General features: G+C 31.6%; 3 protein-coding genes and 2 pseudogenes across 3 annotated transcripts; all 5 read right to left on the minus strand.

Moving 5' to 3' along the window:
- Positions 1–1,141: 1,141 nt before the first annotated feature.
- Positions 1,142–5,975, minus strand: LOC119611394 (annotated as a pseudogene).
- Positions 5,976–11,096: 5,121 nt separating this feature from the next.
- LOC119611402 lies at positions 11,097–14,489 on the minus strand. The gene is made up of 4 exons (XM_037966966.1): positions 14,085–14,489; positions 13,697–13,965; positions 11,416–12,110; positions 11,097–11,356 (listed from the first exon to the last, which is right to left on the minus strand). The coding sequence occupies exons 1-4, from the start codon at positions 14,184–14,186 to the stop codon at positions 11,160–11,162; spliced, it is 1,263 nt and encodes a 420-aa protein (XP_037822894.1). The 5' UTR covers positions 14,187–14,489; the 3' UTR covers positions 11,097–11,159.
- A 1,635-nt stretch (positions 14,490–16,124) lies between these two features.
- Positions 16,125–17,809, minus strand: LOC119611397 (annotated as a pseudogene).
- Positions 17,810–19,487: 1,678 nt separating this feature from the next.
- Positions 19,488–21,371, minus strand: LOC119611401. Its single transcript, XM_037966965.1, has 4 exons — positions 21,188–21,371; positions 20,852–21,129; positions 20,102–20,793; positions 19,488–20,037 (listed from the first exon to the last, which is right to left on the minus strand). Exons 1-4 carry the CDS (start codon positions 21,287–21,289, stop codon positions 19,841–19,843), a joined length of 1,269 nt encoding a protein of 422 aa, XP_037822893.1. The 5' UTR covers positions 21,290–21,371; the 3' UTR covers positions 19,488–19,840.
- A 2,101-nt stretch (positions 21,372–23,472) lies between these two features.
- LOC119611393 lies at positions 23,473–25,333 on the minus strand. Its single transcript, XM_037966960.1, is given in 5 exon segments — positions 23,473–23,903; positions 23,977–24,668; positions 24,728–24,789; positions 24,792–25,019; positions 25,078–25,333. Coding segments are annotated over 5 exon segments (1,281 nt in total). The 5' UTR covers positions 25,180–25,333; the 3' UTR covers positions 23,473–23,706.
- Positions 25,334–26,156: the final 823 nt, after the last annotated feature.

A 26,156-nucleotide genomic window follows, 5' to 3' on the forward strand; every position in this document is an offset into this window, starting at 1 on the left:
ACGAACGAACGAACGAAAAAAAGAACGAACGAAACGAACGAACGAACGAACGAACGAAACGAACGAACGAACGAACGAACGAACGAACGAACGACGAACGAACGAACGAACGAACGAACGAACGAACGAACGAACGAACGAAGGAACGAACGAACGAACGAACGAACGAACGAACGAACGAACGAACGAAGAACGAACGAACGAACGAACGAAAAACGAAAAAACGAACGAACGAACGAACGAACGAAGAACGAAACGAACGAACGAAACGAACGAACGAACGAACGAACGAACGAACGAACGAACGAACGAACGAACGAACGAACGAACGAACGAACGACGAAGAACGAACGAACGAACGAACGAACGAACGAACGAAACGAAACGAACGAACGAACGAACGAACGAACGAAGAACGAACGAACGAACGAACGAACGAACGAACGAACGAACGAACGAACGAAAGAACGAACGAACGAACGAACTAACGAACGAACGAACGAACGAACGATAACGAACTAACGAACGAACGAACGAACGAAAAAAACGAACTAACTAATAACTAACTAAACGACTAATAACTAACTAAACTAACTAACGAACTAACTAACTAACGAACAACTAACTAACTAACTAACTAACTAACTAAACTAACTAACTAACTAACTAACTAACTAAACTAACTAACTAACTAACTAAATAACTAACTAACGAACTAACTAACTAACTAACTGACTAACTAACTAACTAACTAAAACTAACTTACTAACTAACTAACTAACTACTAACTTATGTATATACATACCATGTATATACGTAGTATGTTTTACCTACATGCGTTCCAATTGGAGGAGATAATCCAACACTGCTTCCGATGCTTTATTTTAGTAGTACTCATGGACCTGCTTATACCTTAGCCTGGGACATTAATGATTCAACAACCTAAAATCTAAGAATTTCCAAGTGTTACTTCAGATTATTTCATTACTAGTTGATAAAAACAAAACAGATTGGATAACACTCTATTATGAAATAGACAGTTATCCCAGATGAAAACAATATAAATATAGGAACAAATCAGCTTTAATTCCAAATTATTATTATGCTGTTATTAACTTCTTAATCTTAATAAAACTACAATTTAATCCAAATATCCTTCACTTAAAAGTATCGGCATAAATTTGCGTATTTCATCAATAAAATCTTGATTTGATAAACAATAGCACTCATCATTTCGGGATTTTCCATTAATTTGGCACCATCAATATCCTTTAAATCATCGGCAGAGGAAATCTAAAAGCAATTACCATGGGTAAAAAGGTGGCTAGCAGGAAGATGGCTAAAAAGATTAAAGAAATTAAATTATAATTTAAAAAAATGTCCAAGTTATAAAAACAAACTACTCACAAAAATGCCTATATTTCAAAGCTGCTATCTGAAAATCGGAATAGCGGCAATTCCCCTTTAAAATTGATTTTCTTTAATATCCTTAAGAATTCCTCAAAAAATACTGCATAATAAATCATGGCGCCTTAAGCGTAATTCAGGACTAAGTAACATATACTGAGAATAAGTTAAATCAATATTTGAGGGCGCATAACAGCTGATCTGATAATCCACCATTATTAAATTTTCAATTTGTTTTCAGCATTAAATTTAAACATAAGATTTTCATATGAAAATCACCATGATTTAAAACGAATATATCTTCTAGGCCTTATTTTTTCCATAGGCCCTATAGAGTTTCCTGGCATTTGTTCATTATATCTGGTTGCATTATTTGTAGCTTTTCCAAATATTTTTTAAATTCTTGGTTTTTTTGTTAATACATCAATAAATTTATTCACGCCATTGGTTATGATATCATTTGACATTATTGCTGTTGAACTGAATAATCCGTCTTGATATTTGGTTACACATTCATGCTGTTCACTGTGGCCCAACATATGGCTAACGGCATGTAATTTAGCGAGCTTGCAATAAACAGCTTTAACTTCCAATTCAGTGAGGTAAACGTCCACGTACGGTGTCGTAATCCGACTCACAAAGATCTTCTACGATAATTACTTTGTGTGGATGCAGGGAATGATAAATTATTCTGAAATTGGTTGAAAATTATTCTGAATCTAGACAAATGATCATAGCAGAGATCAGACTGCTATGATTACAAATAAGTTTGAGTTGTTAAAAACTATACAATCCATGCATGGAAAATTCGGTGCTTTAGTACTTTTTTCAGTACTTTTTGATATCGAAAAATACCACAGTACCCCCACGATATGTTCAGTACTTTTTCTAAATTATAAACTCTTGATAAGTAGTCCACATAGTAGTCAACATAGTAGTCTAGTCTATAGTCTAGTCTATAGTATATAGTTTATAGTATATAGTCTACAGTATATAGTCTATGGTTTATAGTCTATAATATAGTATATATATAGTATATAGTCTATAATATACTATATACGAGAATTGCGATGAAATTTGACATAAACAAGTTCTATACAAAATGAAATCTTTGTACACAATTTTATGAGTATCGGTTCATAATTGACGCATATAAAGGTCCTCTTCAGAAAATTACTCACCATCAAAAAAGATGGGGGGTATATTGATTTTGTCATTCCGTGTGTAACACATCGAAATATTGTTCACAGACCCCATAAAGTATATATATTCTGGGACGATCTAAGACGATCTAGCTATGTCCGTCCGTCTGTCCGTCTGTCTGTTGTTGGCACGATAGCGTCCACAAAAATAGAGATAGGAAGATAAAATTTTCCCAAAATATTTTCCATTGATCAGAAATGTTTGGTATTGAAAATGGGCAAAATCGGTCAACGATTTCACATAGCCCCCATACAAATGTACCCCCCGGAATATTGTATAAAGAGCTTCAAACATTCACAAATTCGTTGTTTATGAAGCAAATACCACAAAATTTCGCACAGGTCAGTTTTTTTACTTCTGAAATAAAATTCTGAATTATGGTGGACATAGGACCATAATTGGCCCTACCCCCCATATAAGGTCCCCTTTAGAAAATGACTAAAAAGCTGATTACTGGCTTAAAAATACGAATATAGCAATGAAATTCGACACACATAAGTTTCATGCAAGCCAATATCTCTCCACCAAATTTTATGTGGATCGGCCCATAATTGACCCTACCCCCCATATAAGGTCCCCTTCAAAAAATGAATTTAGCACTCATTATTGGCGTAAAAATACGAGTATAGCGAAGAAATTTGGCATAAGTTAGTATCTTAGGAGTCAAAACCTTTCCACCAATTTTTTTATGGATCGGTCCATAATTAAAAATAATTAAAAATACGACTATAGCGATGAAATTTAACAGAAGTAAGTTTTATACTAGCCAAAACCTTTCTACCAAATTTTATGTGGATCGGTCCATAATTGACCCTACCCCCCATATAAGGTTCCCTTCAGAAAATGACTTTAACGCTCATTATTGGCGTAAAAATACGAGTATAACAAAGAAATTTGACATAAGTAAGTATCTCAGCTATGAGCTAACATCTCTCTACAAAATATTGAGGGGGTCGGCCCATAATTGACCCATAATGAGCCCATTCAAGGTCCCCATCAGAAAAATACATCAACGCTCATTACTGGCTTAAAAATGCGAGTACAGCGATGAAATTCGAAACTGATAAGTTCTATAGGAACCGAAATCTCTCTACCAATTTTTACGAGGATCAGTCCATAATTACCCCACCGAAAATGACTACAACGCTCATTACTGATTGGAAATTATATATAAATATGATTTGTATAAATAAAAATCGTTCTACGAGATTTAAGGGTGATCGGTTCATAATTAATCTTACCCCCCATATAAGGTCCCCTTAAGAAATTACTTTAACTGGCTGAAAATACGAATACCCCAATGCTATTCGACATAAACTAATTTTAAGCTAAAATCCCTCTACCATATTTTATGAGGATCGGTCCACAATTTATTAATTAACCCTAACCCTGTATAAGGTCCCTTTAAGAAAATGACTTTAATGTTCATTACTGGCTTAAAAATATAAGTATAACTATAAAATTTTAAATAAATAAGGAACTGAAATCTTCCTACCGTCAAATCCGAAATCTTCACTGTCAATAGTTAAACCCACATTAAGAGAACTGTTTCAAATATTACCCTGATGTTCACATTAGTATCGATATATAATAATAAAATATTCAAAATATCAAAGTTTATTTATATGGCAGTGATTTGATGGTGGGTATATAAGATTCGGCATAGCCGAATACAACACTCTTACTTGTTTAAAAATTAAAATTTTGTTAGTTCAAAAGAGCTCGGTCCATAATTGACTTAAGCCATATTCCAAATATCACCCTGATGTTTATAGGGGAGCATTCCTTTTACGGCATACGGTTTGATGGTGGGTATATGAAATTCGGCACACTCTCAATTGTTCTGTTGTAAGTTTGTGCTATTTCAAAATTTAAATTTACCATACCTGATATAATCACCACAATATGTAAACTCAATCTGTGATCATTTCAATTTTGTTCTCAAACTTTATAAAAAACAAGTAAGAAATTATAGTCGGGCGGGGCCGACCATATGATACCCTACACCAGTTATGAATATTAAATGTGATTTATTTTTCATAATAAAGCTTTTATCTTCAATATTCCCTTGTTCCGATACATTTAAGCAATTTATGGATGAAAAACTAATTTTCTGAAAGAGGTTTTATATGGGGGCTAGGGGCAAATATGGACCAAGCCCGATAAAATTTTTTGAATATATTTATATTGACATAATATTTTATTGTGCTGAATTTCATCGCGATATTTGTGTTTATAAGCTAATTTGGGACATTCAAGTAATTTTCTGAAGGGGACTTTGTATGGGAGCTAGGGTCAAATGTGGCCCGATCTTTATGAAATTTGGCAGGGTCATCAAGACTTCTATAAAACTTAGTTGTGCCGTATTTTACCGATATATCTGTATATTTAACATAATTATGAGCTCAGAAGCCCTTTTCGGGGGGTTCTGTTCTATGGGGGCTAGGTGAAATAATGGACCGATTTTAACCATTTTCAATAGGCTTCGTCCTTAGGTCAAACAAAACGTGCGTGCCAAATTTCATCCAATTATCTTGAAAATTGCGACCTGTACCTTGCGCACAAGGTTTACATGGACAGCCAGCCAGCCAGCCAGCCAGACGGACGGACGGACGGACGGACATAGCTTAATCGACTCAGAAAACGATTCTAAGCCGATTGGTATACTTTAAGGTGGGTCTAGGACGAATATTTTTGTATGTTACAAACATCAGCACAAATCCAATATACCCTCCCCACTAAAGTGGTGTAGGGTATAATAAACTTTTAAAGCTTTCTCTCTCTTTCTCTTAATCACTCTTACTTACTCTGCCGATAATTTTGTCGCCTCACCACATTCAGCTAAAATTCTCTCAATTTTCGGCAATGTTTTACTATACATTTCAATTTCAGTCTCAAATAATTTTGCTGTCATCAACATTTCCCGTTTCATACCCTCTTCCATGGGTAAAGTTTTAATTATAAAAGTTTTTTGTTTGTTTTCACTACACTGATCCTCAACATAGTTAAGTTTACATCTAAACATAACACTGGCATAATGATCACCTTTAACACAGGCGGGACTTAAGTTGAAATCTATAATCTAAATAAAATTTTTGAAACAAGATTAAAATTTCTAATTTTTAATAGAATTTATTAACACACCTTTATAGTTTTATCATTTTTATAGTATTGTTGTAAAACATCTTTCAAGAAATCTTTATTTATCCATTCTGGAGCCACCAATTCGTCTTCATTATAGATACTCATTTTAATATAAAGTTTACTGGTTTTTTTTATTAAAAATTACTATCAATTAATTAAAAATTATTCTTTATATGCGTTTCGTACACCGGTATTTAGAGAATTCTTTGTCAGACTGATAAAATAATGTTTTTACAAATACTAATTTTTTGTTATTAGTTGTATAGAAACTTAGAACTGAAACTCAGAAAAAGCTCAAGCATAAAAAGCTTTTAAAATTACACATAAATGTGTTGTTTTTGTTTTAAAATAGTTTTTTTAATAATACCTGCTCAGGTATTAACGCTTTTGACAAAAGTTTTAAGTTTTTGACAGCAGAGTTTCTGTTCCTCTATGTTCTGTATAATTAATTGTTTAAGTAATTAACAGAATAAACGCTCTCTTTGTGCTTTAAGAGAACTAAAAATAAAAGCTTAATTTAATTTTTGGGAGCTTTTTTTGATTTGTTTATTGTATCAACAATTGTGTTTGTATACGATACATGTCTACCCCACAGTAATTATTATGATTATTGTTATGACGTCATTATTTGTTTACAAATAACCCAATAAGCATTTTTGCTGGAATTCAAGTGTAAATCAAATTTAATTCCAGTCAAACATTCAAATTTCAAGGGTTGAAATACACTTGCATTACACTTTAATTCAATAGCATTCTCCAGTGAAAAGGAAACTTGAATTCAAGTCGAACATTACAGTATTATTACACTTTAATTCAAGGCTTGAATTAAATTATAATTCAAATAGAAAAAATGCTTGAATTCCATCTTTGAAATACAGCTTAATTCAAACCTTTGAAGTATAAGGTAATTCAAGTAAAACAAAACAGTTTTATTCAAGCATTTTTAATGCCATTCTACTAAATTCCTTAATAAAATTAACTTGATTTTTTAATATTTAAATTATTTCAACATATGTATTTATTTTTTCATATATTTATGTAACACAAAATTATGTTAACAACAAAATATTACATTTTGTGGTTTACATAAGAACCCTTTTGAGTACATTTTGGGCAGCTGTGATATCGCGTATGTCCTTTTATTCCAATCAGGAATGCACGGGCAGGAGCATCACAAATAAAAGCTCTACATTTTACTTGGTATGTAATTCCCTGAAATCTCACCCCATTTAGCTCAATTTCTTTAATTTCTTTAGAAAATTTTTGCATTAACATGTCAGATGTTGGAGGTTTTCGATATCCGCAAAAGGCTGCTACAGCATATAGGTCTTTATAGCCATGAATATTTACCAAAATTGGCCAAATTTGGCTGTTGGAGCTTTTTGAAAGGGGTAATCCGTCAATATTGATGTTTAATTCAAGATTTTGGGGAGCTGCCTTGTTTTTAAGTAGAAAATTTAACAGAGTTCTCTTACACCGTAAAACATTAACTCCCCTGTACCAATTTTTTCGACCACTGAGGCTTTGTATGTTTTAAAAAACTGTATGTTTTAAAGAACGTGAGTCGGATGGTAAGCCATCAACATGATCTTTTAGAATATACAAAAGGTTATTTACTGCAATATTCGATATATTAAAGAATATTGCCCATTTAGCTAAATTAATTTTCAATTCATTACTTCGTTGACCAATTTGATTGTTGACGGTGTTGTCTTGAAAAATCGTATCATTTTGAGGTAGATTACTTACATTTTGATTAACTTGCAAATTTTGAGTCGAGTCGTTGCCTTGCGAGCGTTCAGTAAACAATGCAACAATTTTTTCTGCATTTAATTTATTTTTTCTTACCATGACACTTACTATAATAATTTAATCTATATTTTCTTACTATATTTTATTAATTATTTTTTGATTTCCCGGCTTAAATCTTGGAAAATCACAAAATTACCAATTTTTTTTTGACAATAAAAATTAAGTTTGAATAAAACTTTAAAATAGTTCAAACATTTTTTTACTTGAAAAATATTTGAAAAATAAGCTGGAATTCAAGTTGAATTCCAATTAAAACACAAGCACTTGAATTTTAATGTTTTGAGTGCTTATTGGGAAGAGAATATAGTCAGATATATCCCCTTAAACATACCCTACATCTGTCAATTATAATAATAACATTAATTGAAACGAAATTTTTACGATGTTGTTATACAAACTGAATTAATAATCATAAAACAAACAATATATTATAAAGTACAGAATTTAACTCCATACTTTCCCCAGTAGTTAACCGATTTTAGATTACTGACGCTAAGCATTCGGGGGTTCTTCCTATATTTGTAATTTAACCTTGTAGTGTTTTTAAATTATAATATTTTTCATTCGTATTCACAGACAATATCAAGAGCTCTCGGATAATCTTGACTGTGTTGTCGTTTAACATATTGTTTATCGTTCGTATTCCTTTAGTCGAGATTAGGAGCTCTCTGCAGGCTTATAACAAAAATAGTTCTTTTCAGGTTTTGAAGTAATAAACTAATTTTCCGCTGACTATAGACTATAGACCAGACTCTAGACTAGACTCTAGACGAGACTATATAGACTAGACTATAGACTAGACTATAGACTAGACTATAGACTAGACTATAGACTAGACTATAGACTAGACTGTAGACTAGACTATAGACTAGACTATAGACTAGACTATAGACTAGACTATAGACTAGACTATAGACTAGACTATAGACTAGACTATAGACTAGACTATAGACTAGACTCTAGACTAGACTATAGACTAGACTATAGACTAGACTCTAGACTAGACTATAGACTAGACTATAGACTAGACTCTAGACTAGACTATAGACTAGACTATAGACTAGACTATAGACTAGACTATAGACTAGACTATAGACTAGACTATAGACTAGACTATAGACTAGACTATAGACTAGACTATAGACTAGACTATAGACTAGACTATAGACTAGACTATAGACTAGACTATAGACTAGACTATAGACTAGACTATAGACTAGACTATAGACTAGACTATAGACTAGACTATAGACTAGACTATAGACTAGACTATAGACTAGACTATAGACTAGACTATAGACTAGACTATAGACTAGACTATAGACTAGACTATAGACTAGACTATAGACTAGACTATAGACTAGACTATAGACTATAGACTAGACTATAGACTATAGACTAGACTATAGACTATAGACTAGACTATAGACTATAGACTAGACTATAGACTAGACTATAGACTAGACTATATAGACTAGACTATAGACTAGACTATAGACTAGACTATAGACTAGACTATAGACTAGACTATAGACTAGACTAGACTATAGACTAGACTATAGACTAGACTATAGACTAGACTATAGACTAGACTATAGACTAGACTATAGACTAGACTATAGACTAGACTATAGACTAGACTATAGACTAGACTATAGACTAGACTATAGACTAGACTATAGACTAGACTATAGACTAGACTATAGACTAGACTAGACTATAGACTAGACTATAGACTAGACTATAGACTAGACTATAGACTAGACTATAGACTAGACTATAGACTAGACTATAGACTAGACTATAGACTAGACTATAGACTAGACTATAGACTAGACTATAGACTAGACTATAGACTAGACTATAGACTAGCTATAGACTAGCCTATAACTAGAATATAGACTAGACTATAACTAGACATAGACAGACTATAGACTGACTAAGATAGACTATAGACTAGACTAAGACTATAGACTATAGACAAATACTATAGACTAGACTATAGAATAGAGACGATAGACTAGACTATAGACTATAGACTATAGACTTACTTAGACTAGACTATAGACTAACTATAGATATACATAGACTAAGAACTATAGACTAGACTATAGACTAGACTATAGACTAGACTATAGACTAGACTATAGACTAGGACTATAGACTAGGACTATAGACTAGACTATAGACTAGACTCTAGACACTAGACTATAGACCTAGACTATAGACTAGGACTATAGACTAAGACTATAGACTAGACTATAGACTAGACTCTAGACTAGACTATAGACTAGACTATAGACTAGACTATAGACTAGACTATAGACTAGATACTTAGACTAGACTATAGACTATAGACTAGACTATAGACTAGACTATAGACTAGACTATAGACTAGACTATAGACTAGACTATAGACTAGACTATAGACTAGACTATAGACTAGACTATAGACTAGACTATAGACTAGACTATAGACTAGACTATAGACTAGACTATAGACTAGACTATAGACTAGACTATAGACTAGACTATAGACTAGACTATAGACTAGACTATAGACTAGACTATAGACTAGACTATAGACTAGACTATAGACTAGACTATAGACTAGACTATAGACTAGACTATAGACTAGACTATAGACTAGACTATAGACTAGACTATAGACTAGACTATAGACTAGACTATAGACTAGACTATAGACTAGACTATAGACTAGACTATAGACTAGACTATAGACTAGACTATAGACTAGACTATAGACTAGACTATAGACTAGACTATAGACTAGACTATAGACTAGACTATAGACTAGACTATAGACTAGACTATAGACTAGACTATAGACTAGACTATAGACTAGACTATAGACTAGACTAGACTATAGACTAGACTATAGACTAGACTATAGACTAGACTATAGACTAGACTATAGACTAGACTAGACTAGACTAGACTATAGACTAGACTATAGACTAGAACAGTCTATAGTCTTGACTAAAGAGTCTTGACTATAGAACAGTCCATAGTCCTGACTATAGAACAGTCTATATTCTTGACTATAGAAGTATCTATAGTCTTGACTATAAAACAGTCTATAGCCTTGACTATAGAACAGTCTATAGTCTTGGCTATAGTCCAGTCTATAGTCTTCACTATAGTCTGGTCTAAAGTCTTCACTATAGTCCAGTCTATAGTCTTCACTGTCTGTAGTCTTGAATATATATTGTCTAGAATATAGACTGGACTTTAGACTGGACTATAGTCTAGTATATAGTTAAGACTATAGAAACATCCGAAACTCAGAACAACTCTGTAACCTGCACCAAAAGATTTTCAATTAATTACAATCTCTGCTTTAAATCAGTGGCAATATGTTTCATAGTGTGACAAATAAGTTCTCTGACAGATTTCTGTGAAAACAAAAGAGCGCTTTTTACTTATACCAGCTCTAAATCTATTCATAGCTGGCGTAAGGTATTATAATCTCGTAATTAACTTTTTTAGTTTAAAATACTCACTATTTATTGAAATTTTTACGGAATTTATTGTACTAAGAAAAAATAACTATCACATCTAAAAAGATTTTTTTAATCTAAATAACCCTCAATCAGTAAACTAGGTAAAAGTTGCTGTAATTCCTTAATATAACCCGGATGTCCATAGGTGGAAGCAATCGTATCAGTATTTTCAATATATTCCGAAATATTCATATCCTTTAATTCATCCTCGGTGGCAGATTGTACGACATGATTTAAAGGCAAAAATGTGGACAGTAAAAATAAAGCTAAAAAATAATTTAAATAAGTAAAAAATATTTTAAAAATGGAAAATCGAAAAACTCACCAAAATGTCTATAACGTAGATTGGCAATTTGAAAATCCGAATACTTTGGCAATTCACCCTCGTAATTAATTTTCTTTAGCACTCGTATAAATTCTGTAAAATAATACTGCATAAATTCATTTCGGCGTAAACGAAACTCCGGACTCATCATCATATATTGCGAATAAATCAAATCAATACTCAAGGGAGCAAAACAACAAATCTGATAATCGACCATTATCAAATCTTCCGCCTGCTGTTCGCTGTTAAATTTAAACATAAGATTTTTCATATGAAAATCTCCATGATTTAAAACAAATATCTCTTTTTGGGTCTTATTCAATTTGTAGGCATTATAGAGAGCTTTACATCTTGCATGCATATCCGGTTGCATAGCTTTTACTTTATCCAAATACACCTTGAGTTCTTTATGCTGCGATAGCATTTCGATAAATTTAAATATACCCCCCGACATAAAATCCATTTCCATGATTGCAGAACTACTAAATATACCCTCTTCGTATTTGGTAACACTGACATGATCCTCCTCGCTTTGACCCAACATAAAACTGACTGCATGTAATTTGGCTACTTTACGATAGATCATGTGTAGTTCTTCTTGGGTGAGATAACGTGTACGTAACGTATCGTAGCCGGTCTCACAGAGATCTTCGAAAATTATTACTTTACGTGGCTGTTGGGAATGATAAATAATTCTGGAAGTAAAAGTAAATAAAATTGGGAATTTTAATAGGACTTGATGAAATTTCTGACAAGTCCTATAGCTATGAACTAGTCTAATGACTAGGCTATGAACAAGTCTCTTGAATAGGTTACGAACTTGTCTATTGACTAGGCTATGAACTAGTCTATTGACTAGTTATGTTGACTAGTCTATTGACTAGACTATTGAATAGAATATTGACTAGTCTACGGACTAGTCAACTGACTAATCTATGGACTAGTCTACTGACTATGCTATTGACTATTGAGACTATTGACTAGTATATTGACTAGTCATAGATTAGTCTGTGAATAGTCTACGGACTAGCCTGTTGGCTAGTCTATGGACTAGTCTATTGGCTATTCTATGGACTAGTGTATTGGCTAGTCTATGGACTAGTCTATAGGCTATTCTATGGACTAGTCTATTGGCTAGTCTATGGACTTGTCTATTGGCTATTCTATGGACTAGTCTATTGGCTAGTCTATGGACTAGTCTATTAGCTAGTCTATGGACTAGTCTATTGGCTAGTGTATGGACTAGTCTATTGGCTAGTTTATGGACTAGTCTATGGACTAGTCTATTGAATAGCCTATGGGCTAGTCTATTGACTAGTCTATTGACTAGTCTATGGACTAGTCTATTGACTAGTCTATGGACTAGTCTATTGACTAGCCTATGGACTAGTCTATTGACTAGTGTATGGACTAGTCTATTGACTAGTCTTGTTGACTAGTCTGTTGGCTAGTCTATGAACTAGTCTATGTACTAGTCTATTGACCAGTTCATAGACCAGTCTATTGACTAGGCTATTTACTAGTCTATGGACTAGTCTATTGACTAGTCTATTGTCTAGTCTATGGACTAGTCCAGTCTATTGACTAGGCTATTTACTAGTCTATGAACTAGTATATTGTCTAATCTATGGAGTAGTCTATTGTCTAGTTTATGTACTAGTCTATAAACCAATCTATTGACTATTTTATGGACTTGTCTATGTACTAGTCTATACACTAGTCAAAAGCCTATTAACTTGTCTATGGACTAATCTATTAACTAGTCTATGCACTACTCTATGGACTAATCTATTGACTAGTCTATTTACTAGTCTATTGAATAGTCAATGGACTAGTCTATTGTCTAGTCTATTGAATAGTCAATGGACTAGTCAATTGTCTAGTCTATTGTCTAGTATATGAAGTAGTATATAGACTAGTCGATTGTCTAGTCTATGGACTAGTCTATTGTCTAGTCTATGGACTAGTCCATTGTCTAGTCTATGAACTAGTATATTGTCCAATCTATGGAGTAGTCTATTGTCTAGTCTATGGGCTAGTCTATTGTCTAGTCTATTGTCTAGTCTATGGTGTAGTATATTGTCTAGTCTATGGAGTAGTCTATAAACCAATCTATTGACTATTTTATGGACTGGTCTATAGACTAGTCAATAGTCTATTAACTTGTCTATAGACTAATCTATAGACTAGTCTATGGACTACCCCATGGACAGTCTGTGACCTATTGACCGGTTCATAGACTAACCCAACAATTAATTTTTTTTCTTTTACGACTACTTACTCTGCCGCCAATTTAGTGGGTTCTCCACATTCAGCTAAAATTTTCTCAATTTTCGGCAATGCCTCTGTATACATACTGATTTCAGTTTCAAATACTTTTGATTGCTGCAACATGGCTTTATTGCCTTCATCGGGCAAGGTTTTTAAAACAAAGGATTTATGTTTAGACTCAGAGCAATTAGCAATACTATAGTTAAGTTTACATCTAAACATAATACTGGCATAATGATCACCCTTCATGCTAGCAGGGCTTATATCAAGGTTGTTTATCTGAAACGTAGTAAAATTACAATTTTTTAATTGTTATAAACTTCACAATTTATAATAATTTAATTAAATATTATCAAAGATAATTTCAAGTATGTACTGATAACAACACTTTAACTCACTTTAATATCTTCATTATTTTCATATTTCTGTAGAACGGTTTCGAAAAACTCTTGATTAATCCATGATGGAGCCACTAATTCATCTTCATTATAAAGACTCATCGTAAGAACATAGAAATATTGTTATTTCCACTGCTGCAGTTTAATTAGAACTGAATTAATTTGTATAAACAATAATTTACAAAAAGCTAAAGCTTTTATACCAGACATATGTATTCACGACAGCAGTTCAAAATTTTGTCTATCAAATATGTTTATCTCTAGTGTAGTGACAAGCAAATGCGATAATTATACTTGCTACAACTACGTAGTAGTTTGATATATTATTTATGACGCAGCATATTTGAATATACAGAGAGAGTGTATTAGAATATTTGTTTAGAATGTTTGTTGTGGAAATTCTATCATATACTTGTTAGATTTTGAAACTTTATCTCTAATATATCTGGCAACTTTTCACTGTTTAGTGACAGAGCATAAAAAGAAGATAGCGAAATAGAGAAATTTCAAAATTACATTTCAAAAATCTTATACTTTTTTCGCAAGTCATTTATATAGTTGAATAGCACAGAAAAAAACGTGTAACGAAAAAACGTATAGTATGTATATTTAAAAATTTTTTATTAATCGAGTATTGAATACCTAGCAAAAACATGGTAATGCCTTGTACTCACTCAAGAACTTAGTTTTCAATGACTAAGTACTACCTTCTTAGAAGGAATGTAGAGATGACATATATGTAAGTACTTACTTCTTATCATTGACATTTTGTTTTCGAAAGTTTTCTGTTTTTATTGTCTGTAGACTACTTTTTGCTCAAAAACAAAACAATACTCCCTTAACTCCTACGATCACCGGAAGAAACACTTTTACTCCTAAAACATTTAAAATGGTACTAAATTTACTATAGACAGACTAGTATAAAGTTTGTTCTATTGGCTAGTGTTTAGTCTAGTCAATGGGCTAGTCTATTGACAAATCAGTCTGTATATAACTATTTTCAGGATAGACTAACATAAAAACAATGAATGGATTAGTCTATCAGTTAAAATTTACTTCTCCAGGATCTAATCTGAGTATTTAGTTAGTTGGTTAGTTAGTTAGTTAGTTAGTTAGTAGTTAGTTAGTTAGTTAGTTAGTTAGTTAGTTAGTAGTTAGTTAGTTAGTTAGTTAGTTAGTTAGTTAGTTAGTTAGTAGTTAGTTAGTTAGTTAGTTAGTTCGTAGTTAGTTAGTTAGTTAGTTAGTTAGTTAGTTAGTAGTAGTTAGTTAGTTAGTTAGTTAGTTAGTTAGTGTAGTTAGTTAGTTAGTTAGTTAGTAGTTAGTTAGTTAGTTAGTTAGTTTAGTTAGTTAGTTAGTTAGTTAGTTAGTTAGTTAGTTAGTTAGTAGTTAGTTAGTTAGTTAGTAGTTAGTTAGTTAGTTAGTTAGTTAGTTCGTTCGTTAGTTAGTTCGTTTTAGTTAGTTAGTTAGTTCGTTTCGTTTTTAGTTAGTTAGTTAGTTAGTTAGTTGTTAGTTAGTTCGTTCGTTCGTTAGTTCGTTCGTTTCTTAGTTCGTTAGTTTTGTTCGTCTTTCGTTAGTTCTTCGTTCGTTCGTTCGTTCTTTCGTTCGTTCGTTCGTTAGTTCGTTCGTTTTTAGTTCGTTCGTTCGTGTTGTTCGTTCGTTCGTTCGTTTCGTTCGGTCGTTCGTTCGTTCGTTCGTTCGTTCGTTCGTTTCGTTCGTTCGTTCGTTCGTTCGTTCGTTCGTTCGTTCGTTCGTTCGTTTCGTTCGTTCGTTCGTTCGTTTCGTTTCGTTCGTTCGTTCGTTCGTTCGTTCGTTCGTTCGTTTCGTTCGTTCGTTCGTTCGTTCGTTCGTTCGTTCCTTCGTTCGTTCGTTCGTTCGTTCGTTCGTTCGTTCGTTCGTTCGTTTCGTTTTCGTTCGTTCGTTCGTTCGTTAATTTTATATCCATCCATTCATCCATATATATATATAACCCTAAAAGAGTTAAACCAAATCTTATAAAAATTATTTCCAACAAATATTTTCATATTTTACAAACACTTTAGTTTAATCCAAATAACCATCAATTAACAAACTCGGCAATAAACGACGTAGTCATCTATAAACTCCGGAAGCTGATAGACAGTAGCAGCCATTTCGGGACTTTCAACAAACTGGGCGGTTTCAACATCTTTAAGCTGATCCGGAGATTGAACTAATATGGCACGTACAAGAGGAAGAATGTAACCAACAAAAATACCACTGAAATATTAAAATTACCTTTCAAATATTATGTTACAACAAATCCTTATCCAATACTCACCAAAATGTCTATATTTAAGATTTGATATTTGAAAATCAGAATAACGTGGTAATTCACCTTGGAATTGAATTTTCTTTAAGACACTTAAAAATTCCTCAAAATAGTAATGATACATCAGTTCGTTACGTCTTAAACGTAATTCCGGACTCAGTAACATATATTGCGAATAAGTCAAATCAATATTGTTTGGAGCATAACAGCTAATCTGATAGTCTACCATGATAACATCTTCGATTTGCTTTTTGGAATTAAATTTAAACATAAGATTTTTCATATGAAAATCACCATGATTTAAAACCAATATATCGCTTGGATTCTTCTTCAGTTTATAGGCATTATAGAGATCTTTACAGTTTTGGGTTATTTCCGGTTCCATTATTTTGATCTTTTCCAAATATATCTCAAATTCTTTGTGTTGTGTTAGTAAATTTATAAAATTTTTTATACCACTCGACATTATATCCATGGCCATTATAGTGGAATTGCAAAAAATACCTTCTTCGTATTTAGTTACACATTCATGTTCCGACGTACGACCCAACATATAGCTGACTGCATGCAATTTTGCAATTTTACGATAAATCATTTTAATTTCATCTTCGGTTAGATAACGATCACGTAATGCATCGTAACCTTGTTCACAGAGATCTTCGAAAATTAATACTTTATGGGGTTCTAGGGAGTGGTAGATGATTCTGTATAAAATGGAAAGAAGATAAAACATCGTTTTATTGCGCTTTCAAAGTGTAGATAAATATATATAGATCATTTTTAGATTCAAATAAGAACTTAGAATATATAATATTTTGCGAATTTATTACCATTATTATTTCAAGGTATTAGATCTTTTAATATTAGGTATAAAAACACCATTACTGATCTACCTCAACGGAATTTTAAAGTTTAAAATTATAAAGCTTAAAGCTCACATATTTCTATAACTTATGAAATCAAACAGTTCTTATCATTTACACACTACTTACTCTGCCGCCAGTTTAGTGGGTTCTCCACAATCTGCCAAAATTTTCTCAATTTTTGGTAAAGCTTCGGTATACATATTGATTTCAGTTTCAAATAAACTTGATTCTTTTAACATATCACGTTTCCGACCATCTTCCATGGGCAAAGTTTTTAAAATCAAAGATTTTTTCTTAATATTCCCCGAATTATCCCTGCAGTAAGAGACTTTGCATCTAAACATTATACTGGCATAATGATCCCCTTTCATACTAGCCGGGCTTATAGCAAAATTTGTTATCTACAAAAATTTAATTAAATTGTTAACAATTACTAAGCATTTTTTTTAAATATTAATTATAGTACTTACATTAATATCATTATTATTTTCATATTGTTTTAGAACTTTTTCTAAAAATTCTTGATCTATCCAGGAGGGCGGTACTAGTTCATCTTCATTGTAAATACTCATTTTAAGGGACTTATTAAGTATAAGTTTAGTAGGTACTACCGTTTACTTTGAGTTGTTTATAACTTATAAACAATAGTTTTGTTTTAGCTAAAGTTTTTATACTAAAAAACTAACTACCTTCTCTTAATATTAAGCTAATTTGCAATAAAGCATTTAAGCTGCAATAATTTGTATATTACGAGATTTTATGTCATATTTAGTTTTGATAATTCTTATCATTTTTGTGGGAGAACGAAAGAGAATATAAAAATAAATTGTATCTCTAAAATGTTGGCATTTAAATAGAGAATTAAATAAAAAGCTCTAAAATGTTCATAATTTGAAAAAAAAGCTTTTATATTATAAATATTCATAATAAGAGCAGTATTTACGATTCACCTACATGAATTGAATCTTTAAAATATATCTACCTTTAAAGTATTTGTATCTCATTATATGAACTAACAAAAAGATGGGCGTATTTAGATTTTGTCATTAGGATTGTAACACATTGAAATATTGGTGATACACCTACTCTAGATCCTTATAAGATTCACAGACAATCAAGCTATAATCGTGTATCAGTCAGTCTATGTAATGAAAGCACAATAAGGCCCAAACGAAAAGACCTCACGATATTTTATGAGGATCGGTCGGATAATTTCGACCAAATTTTCACTCAGTTTATTGTTAAAGCAGCTTTTAAATAAATGTCAACAGACCAGACTTTAGACTAATCCGTGGACTAGTCAAAAGACAAGTCCACAGTATATTCAATAAATAAGACAAATCTATAGAAAAGTCCATAAACTAATCAATAAATAAGTCCAGGTACTAGTCCTTAGAATACTCAATAAACTTGGCCCTAGACTACTTAATATACTAGTCCTTAGACTATTCAATGAATCCAGAGACTAGTCCACATAATAGTCTATTGTTTGATCCATAAACTAGTGAATAGTGCAATCCTTAGACTAAGCAATATCCTAGTCAAAAGACTAGTCTTTAGATTGATAATAAGTCCAGTAAATGGACAAATCAATAAACAAGCTAAATACTACTTCACAGACTAGTCAATAAATAAGTCGACAGTCTGGTAAATAAACTGGTCCACTGACTAGTCCACAGTATAGTCAACCGACTTATGCTTAGACTAGTCTGTAGATTAGTAAAAGGACTAGTAAATACACTAGTATTTATACTATAGTCAAATGCTAGTCAACAGATTAGTCAATAGACGAGTTAACAGCCTGATCAATTGCCTAATTCATAGACTAGTCAACAGACTATTCCATAAAATAGTTAACGGACCAGTTCATAAACTGGTCCTTAGTCTAGTCAATAGACTGGTCCTTGAAGTAATCCTTAGACCAGTTGGACTTGTTCTTAAACTGGTCCTTACTCTAGTCAATAGCCTGGTTCATGGTGTAATCCTTAGACTAGTCGATAAATAAGTTGACAAACTTAGTCAATTGATTAGTCAGCCGATTTGTCAATACATTCTCAACCGACTTGCCAATAGACTAATCAACTGACTTGTCCATAGCCTAGTCAAAAGACTTGTTCATGGACTAGTCAATAGACAAATCAACCGCTTAGTCTGCAGACTAGACTACAAGTCAAACGACTAGTTAACAAGTCCATAAACTAGTTATACGATTAAACAAGTCCATAGACTTCTCAATAGACTAGTCTATAGACTAATCAACTGACTAGTTCATAGAATAATCAACAAACTAGTCAATAGACTAATTAACTGACTAGTCCATAGACTCGTCAATCGACCAGTTATAAGCCTAGACAATAGATTTGTCAACCGAGTTGACTAGTCCATAGGATAGGCAATATACTTATTAGTCCATAGACTGACTATTGAATAGACCAGTCAATCGACTAGCCAACCGACTTGTTAACAGGCTATTTTCCATGGACGAGTAAACAATTTTAAAACTTTCAATACAAAAATAGTCCATCCGAAATTTTTGTGTACTTTAAAACGACTATCAAATTTGCGCTTAAAATCAAATAATTATTTAACATAAAATTAACAAATCAATCGAAAAAACCTTCTCTTAATAATCTCGGTAACAAATGGCGCATTTCAGCTAAAAATTCTGGATGCTCATAGGCCACAGCACCCATTTCAGGATTTTCTACATATTTAGTAGCATCGACATCTTTAAGATCATCCGTTGAAGCAACTAAGATCATACGAACATGCGGCAAAATGGTGGACAACAAAAATAATGCTAAAAACAGAAAATATTAAAAAATTCAAAAAAAAAAATTCAAAATTATAAGAAAATGACTTACTAAAATGCCTATATTTCAAAAAAGCTATTTGGAAATCCGAATAAAGTGGCATTTGTCCTTTAAAGTTAAGCCTCTTTAACACCCTTAAAAATTCCTCAAAATAATACAGCATAAATATATTTCTTCTCGCACGCATTTCAGGACTCATAAGCAAATATTGCGAATAAGCCAAATCGATAGTGGAAGGACCATAGCAACTTATTTGATAATCCACCATTATTAAATCTTCCATTTGATTATCAGAGTTAAATTTAAACATCATATTTCTCAGATGAAAATCGCCATGATTTAAAACGAATATATCTCCCTGGCCCCGATTTAATTTATAGGCCTTATACAGTTCTTGACTCTTAGTTAACATAACCGATTTCATGGCTTCGATCTTTTCCAAATACACTTTGAATTCTTCATGTTTTTTAAGCATTGCTATGAAATTAACTATACCCGAGGTCATAAAATCCATGGCCATTATATTGGAGCTACACAACATGCCATCTTCGAATTTCGTTACACATTCCTTATCCTCTGTTTGGCTTAAAATAAAACTAGCTGCATGTAATCTGGCAATTTTAGAAAAGACCAATTTAATTTCATCTTCTGTAAGATAACGGCCACGTATGGTAGTATAACCAGCTTCACAGAGATCTTCAAAAATTAGAACTTTGTTAGGTTCTAGAGAATGGTAAATAATGCTGAAATATATAAAACAGGGTCAAAAATTAATCTCTTACATCTCTCTCTTATACTTACTCGGCCGCTAATTTAGTGGCTTCTCCACCATCTGCCAAAATTTTCTCAATTTTTGGCAAAGCTTTAGTATACATGCCGATTTCAGTTTCAAATAAACTTGATTCTTTTAACATGTCACGTTTTGGACCATCTTCCATGGGCAAAGTTTTTAATATTAAAGATTTTTGTTTAATATCTCCCGAATTATTATTGCAGCCATAAGAGACTTTACATCTAAACATAATACTGGCATAATGATCACCTTTTACACTAGCTGGACTTATTTGGAGATCGGTTAACTGAAGAATAATTTTTTTTTTAATTGTTTATTTTCTAGTATTTATTAGTTGTACTCACTTTAATAGTATCATTTTTTTCATATTGTCTTAAAACTTTTTCAAAAAAATCTTGATTGATCCATGTCGGAGGCACTAATTCATCTTCATTATAAATACTCATCGTTTGTTTTATTTTAGCCGAAACGATTTGTTTGTATTCGATTGTCTAATTAAAACTAATTAGTTTTCATAAACAATATGAAATATTTGTATTTTAAGAAAAAAGCTTTCTAAAGAAATTGTTATTAAAAATTTATCTACCAAAAAATATCAGAAACTTTCTGTAGTGGTTGGATGACAAACCAATAAATGGTCGCATTTATAAGTGTTTACGTTAGATAATATTTTTTTGTTCGTTTAATAAAATTGTTTACGGAAATCTAGAGAGCGAGTGTTTTTTTAAAATATAGAAAATTTGTTATTATAAATGAATTAGAATAAGTATTGGAGAGGAGAGGGAAGAACAGAATTTAATGGTTTCGGTAAAAAATATAGGAAAAAATTACCAACCGCTAATCCCGGTCGTAAAGTTATTTGTAAATTGTAATCGTTTTTTACCCTAAACTTGAGAAGGGGAAGAATACGTTTATCTCTAGGCGAAGTACTGTTTGTCTAACTAACTAACTAACTAACTAACTAACTAACTAACTAACTAACTACTAACTAACTAACTAACTAACTAACTAACTAACTAACTAACTAACTAACTAACTAACTAACTAACTAACTAACTAACTAACTAACTAACTAACTAACTAACTAACTAACTAACTAACTAACTAACTAACTAACTACTAACTAACTAACTAACTAACTAACTAACTAACTAACTAACTAACTAACTAACTACTAACTAACTAACTAACTAACTAACTAACTACTAACTAACTAACTAACTAACTAACTAACTAACTAACTAACTAACTAACTAACTAACTAACTAACTAACTAACTAACTAACTACTAACTAACTAACTAACTAACTAACTAACTAACTAACTAACTAACTAACTAACTAACTAACTAACTAACTAACTAACTAACTAACTAACTACTAACTAACTAACTAACTAACTAACTAACTAACTAACTAACTAACTAACTAACTAACTAACTAACTAACTAACTACTAACTAACTAACTAACTAACTAACTAACTAACTACTAACTAACTAACTAACTAACTAACTAACTAACTAACTAACTAACTAACTAACTAACTAACTAACTAACTAACTAACTAACTAACTAACTAACTAACTAACTAAACTAACTAACTAACTAACTAACTAACTAACTAACTAACTAACTAACTAACTAACTAACTAACTAACTAACTAACTACTAACTAACTAACTAACTAACTAACTAACTAACTAACTAACTAACTAACTAACTACTAACTAACTAACTAACTAACTAACTAACTAACTAACTAACTAACTAACTAACTAACTAACTAACTAACTAACTAACTAACTAACTAACTAACTAACTAACTAACTAACTAACTAACTAACTAACTAACTAACTAACTAACTAACTAACTAACTAACTAACTAACTAACTAACTAACTAACTACCTAACTAACTAACTAACTAACTAACTAACTAACTAACTAACTAACTAACTAACTAACTAACTAACTAACTAACTAACTAACTAACTAACTAACTAACTAACTAACTAACTAACTAACTAACTAACTAACTAACTAACTAATTAACTAACTAACTAACTAACTAACTAACTAACTAACTAACTAACTAACTAACTAACTAACTAACTAACTAACTAACTAACTAACTAACTAACTAACTAACTAACTAACTAACTAACTAACTAACTAACTAACTAACTAACTAACTAACTAACTAACTAACTAACTAACTAACTAACTAACTAACTAACTAACTAACTAACTATCTAACTAACTAACTAACTAATTAACTTACTAACTAAACTTATGTTTGGGGGGAATAACTAATTATTGTGTTCGACGAGGTTTAAAAAATTATTTGTTACAAATATGCTTACCCGACTTTCCGGGACTTAAACTAGCCTCTACAATTATTTCCTGCTTTTATTACTCAGTGCTCCCTTAACGAGTTATTTTATACTACTTTTTACATAAAAGTATAAATCAATGCTTTTTGGAAGAAAAAATTGATATACAGGCCTGTCACAGAATTCTTCAAAAAACAGAATGACAATAGTTAATAGTAATTATTTGTTTAAGTTTTTATCGATTTATTTACAAGTTATAATTCCACGTTCCACGTGGCAGGCCTGATAAACTAGGATTGGAACCACAAACTTTTTTTATTGGACAGATGCTCTAGATAATTGTCTACAAAACCTATTCAAAACTTTGAAATAATATTATTGATAACGACTATTCATTACTAGGTAATGTACCAAAATTTTAAGATTTTTTGCTAGGAAGTTATGTCCAATATGCTGAAGTTGTTCCACAGTCAATAATTTTCAAATTTACAAACTTTTGCTTAATATTTGAAACTTTATTTCCAAACAAACTAATCTAAATAGCCATCCCTTAACATTTCTGGTAAATAATTGCGCATATCAGTTAAAAATCTGGTATTTTTATAGGCCAAACTTATGGCAGCAGCATTTTCCAAAAAATTAGAGCTATCAAAGTCTTTCAAATCCTCCGCCTTGGAGGTTATAGCATCACCAAACATGGGCACAAATGTGGACATTAAAAGTAAAGCTTTGAAAAAAACATAAAAATTAAGGAAAATAACTTAACTTTAACTTTTTTAATAACAATAATACAAACTTACCAAAATATCTATATTTATAACCAGCAATTTGAAAATCCGAATACCTAGGCAATTCCCCTTGATATTTAAAACTTTTCAAAACTCTTATAAATTCCGTAAAATAATGCAGCATAAATTCATTTCTTCTCAAACGTAATTCCGGACTTAACATAGTATACTGCGAATATATAGTATCAACTGCGGAGGGAGCAAAACAATTCAGTTGATAATCCACAAATATGACATCGTCCAATTGATTTTGTTTATTGAATTTAAACATTAAATTTTTATTATGAAAATCACCATGATTTAAAACGAATATATCTCCTTGGCCTTTATTCAATTTATAGGCATTATATAGATCCATACAACTTTTCATCATATGGGGTTGCATTAGTTTTACCTTTTCCAAATAAACTGAAAATTCCTGATGTTCTGATAGCATTTGTATAAAATTCCATATACCATTACGTATGAAATCCATAGACATAATGGCAGAATTACTAAAGAAGCCTTTTTCATATTTTGTTACAATTTCATGATCTTCACCTAAGCTTAATAGATGAGAGACAGCATGAAATTTAGCTATTTTGGTATAGACCATTTTTATCTCGTCCTCGGTTAAATGACGACCGCGTATGGTATTATAACCGGCCTCACAAAGATCCTCTATGATAATAACTTGGTGAGGTTCCAGAGAATGATAAATTAGTCTGAAATAGGAGAAAATTTATGAACTCATATTAATTTTGTATTATCTCTTATAACTTACTGTGCTGCCATTTTAGTGGGTTCTCCGATTTCCTGTAAAATTTTCTCTATTTTTGGTAGAGTGTATAGAGTGAAATATCAATGTATAGTGACATTGATATTTCAGTTTCAAATACACCAGATTCTCCCAACATATCACGCTTTGAACATTTCTCCTCCGGTATGGTTTTAATCACAAAAGATTGCTGCTTTATACCCTCCATATCAAGATCATAGGTTAGCTTACATCTAAACATAATACTGCCATAATGATCACCCTTTAATGTGGCAGGACTTAAAACAAAATTGTTTATCTGAACTTTTAAATTAGTAAAAAATAAAAATAATCTGTTATATGGAATCAGAACTCACCTTTAAATGTTCATTATTTTCGTATTGTTTTAAAACTTTTTGCAGAAATTCTTGATTTATCCAAGACGGAGGCACTAGTTCATCTTCATTATAGATACTCATTATTTTGTTTTGGATTTTAGTAATTTTATAACTGTTTAGTTGCAGTATAACAGAACTTCTAAATGTGAGTGGAAATTGTTCATATGATTTTTATATTTTTGGCGTTTCGTTAAAGAAGAGAGCAGTAGTACAAGGTTTTCACAATAATAAGCAACAGATTTATCAAGAACCCTTAAAGAAGTAAACGTTTTTAAAGCTTTTTTAAAAAAGCCACTAAAACTACGATAGACAGTGAGTGGCAAATAAGCTTTCTGACTATTTTTATTTGTTGTTTACACTACCACCAATAGACTAGTCAATATAATAGTCTATATACATATTAACGCATAGATTAGTAGATAAATTCATAGACTAGGGTCTAGTGTATTGCCTAGTGACTAGGCCATAGTCAGTAAACTAGTGAATATACTACTCTATAGCCTAATCAATAGACTAGTCCATGGATTAGTGAATAGACCAGTCCATAGACTAATCAATAGATTATTACACAGGCTAGTCCAATGACTAGTACATACCAAGTCTATTGACTACTCTAGTTAAGTCTTTAGACAAGTCAAAAGACTTGACATAGTCGAAAAACTAGACAATAGACCAGTTGATAGACTAGTCAATAGACTAGTCTATTGACCAACCTATTGAGTTGACCATATACTAGTCAGTACAATAGTCGAAGGGCTAATCAATAGTCTAGTCTATGGATTATTCCCTAAACTAGACCATATACTGTTTATGTATATCTACTATTTACCACCACTCTTCATTACTTTTACGCTTATGACTGAATTGAAAATACGAATGAGTTAAATTTAATCGCTAAATTCTTATTTTTAAGTTAGTAATGTCCATTTAAAGTAATTTTCCGAAGAGAACCTTATATAAGGGGTATGTATGGTCAATTATTGACCGATAAATAAAATTTTTTAAAGCGATTTTGGTTCATACAAAACTTGTTTATATCCGACCGATTTCGCTTCATA

This window comes from Lucilia sericata, unplaced genomic scaffold (genome assembly GCF_015586225.1).
Source record: "Lucilia sericata isolate MDLA Ls3-8-SP2 unplaced genomic scaffold, ASM1558622v1 Contig001442F_arrow, whole genome shotgun sequence".
Classification (NCBI taxonomy): domain Eukaryota; kingdom Metazoa; phylum Arthropoda; class Insecta; order Diptera; family Calliphoridae; genus Lucilia; species Lucilia sericata.